This window comes from Apteryx rowi, unplaced genomic scaffold (genome assembly GCF_003343035.1).
Source record: "Apteryx rowi isolate R43461 unplaced genomic scaffold, aptRow1 scaffold_207, whole genome shotgun sequence".
Taxonomy (NCBI): Eukaryota; Metazoa; Chordata; class Aves; order Apterygiformes; family Apterygidae; genus Apteryx; species Apteryx rowi.
The window spans coordinates 807,573-808,202 of NW_020448386.1; the positions used below are offsets into that span (position 1 = coordinate 807,573).

General features: G+C 70.3%; 1 protein-coding gene across 1 annotated transcript in view; it reads left to right on the forward strand.

The window, feature by feature from the left end:
* Window positions 1-453: 453 nt before the first annotated feature.
* The window catches only part of GDA (guanine deaminase), a 35,030-nt gene continuing 34,853 nt past the window's right edge, over window positions 454-630 (forward strand). Inside the window, exon 1 of the mRNA XM_026064042.1 lies at window positions 454-600. Coding sequence (XP_025919827.1) covers window positions 478-600 — 123 coding nt within the window. The 5' untranslated portion in view covers window positions 454-477. The remainder of the gene's footprint in view (window positions 601-630) is intronic.

A 630-nucleotide genomic window follows, 5' to 3' on the forward strand; every position in this document is an offset into this window, starting at 1 on the left:
TCGGGTCTTGTTTTATTCGAATCTTGGTGTTTCCAGCGGGGTCGGAAGCTTGCTTCACTTCCCACCAGGCCAGCAGACATCTGGGCTGCTGCACAGGCTCTAAGAGGAAAAAAAAAACAACCCCCCCCCCCCAAAAAAAAAAAACAGAAAAAAAGTCATCTGCCTGGGTAACCGTGAAACCCCAAACTCGTGGGGAGCGTGGCAGGGGCCGAGCCCCGGCGCCGCCCGTCCCGCACGCACCCGCTTTGCCCGATTTCCCCCGGTTTCCGGCACTTTTGGCCCGTTTCGGCGGCAGGCCTTGGGGCGGGCGGAGCCGGGCTGCGGCGGGAGCCACCCCCCGCGGGGGAAGCCGGCGGCGGCGGGGAAGGGGTGGGGAGATGGTGACAGCTCCAGGAAGCCGCTGCCGGCGCCGAGAGGCACCGAGAGGCGGCAGCCCGCTGCGCGGCGGCTGGCAGCGCCCCCGGCCGCGGCGCCGCCATGGGCTCCCCGCAGCCCCCGCCGCTCGCCCACGTCTTCAGGGGCACCTTCGTGCACGCCCGCCGCGCCGCGCCCATGGAGGTCCTCCACGGCCACCTGCTGGGGGTGGACGACAGCGGCAAAGTGAGCCGGGGCGGCCGGCGCGGGGGGCGG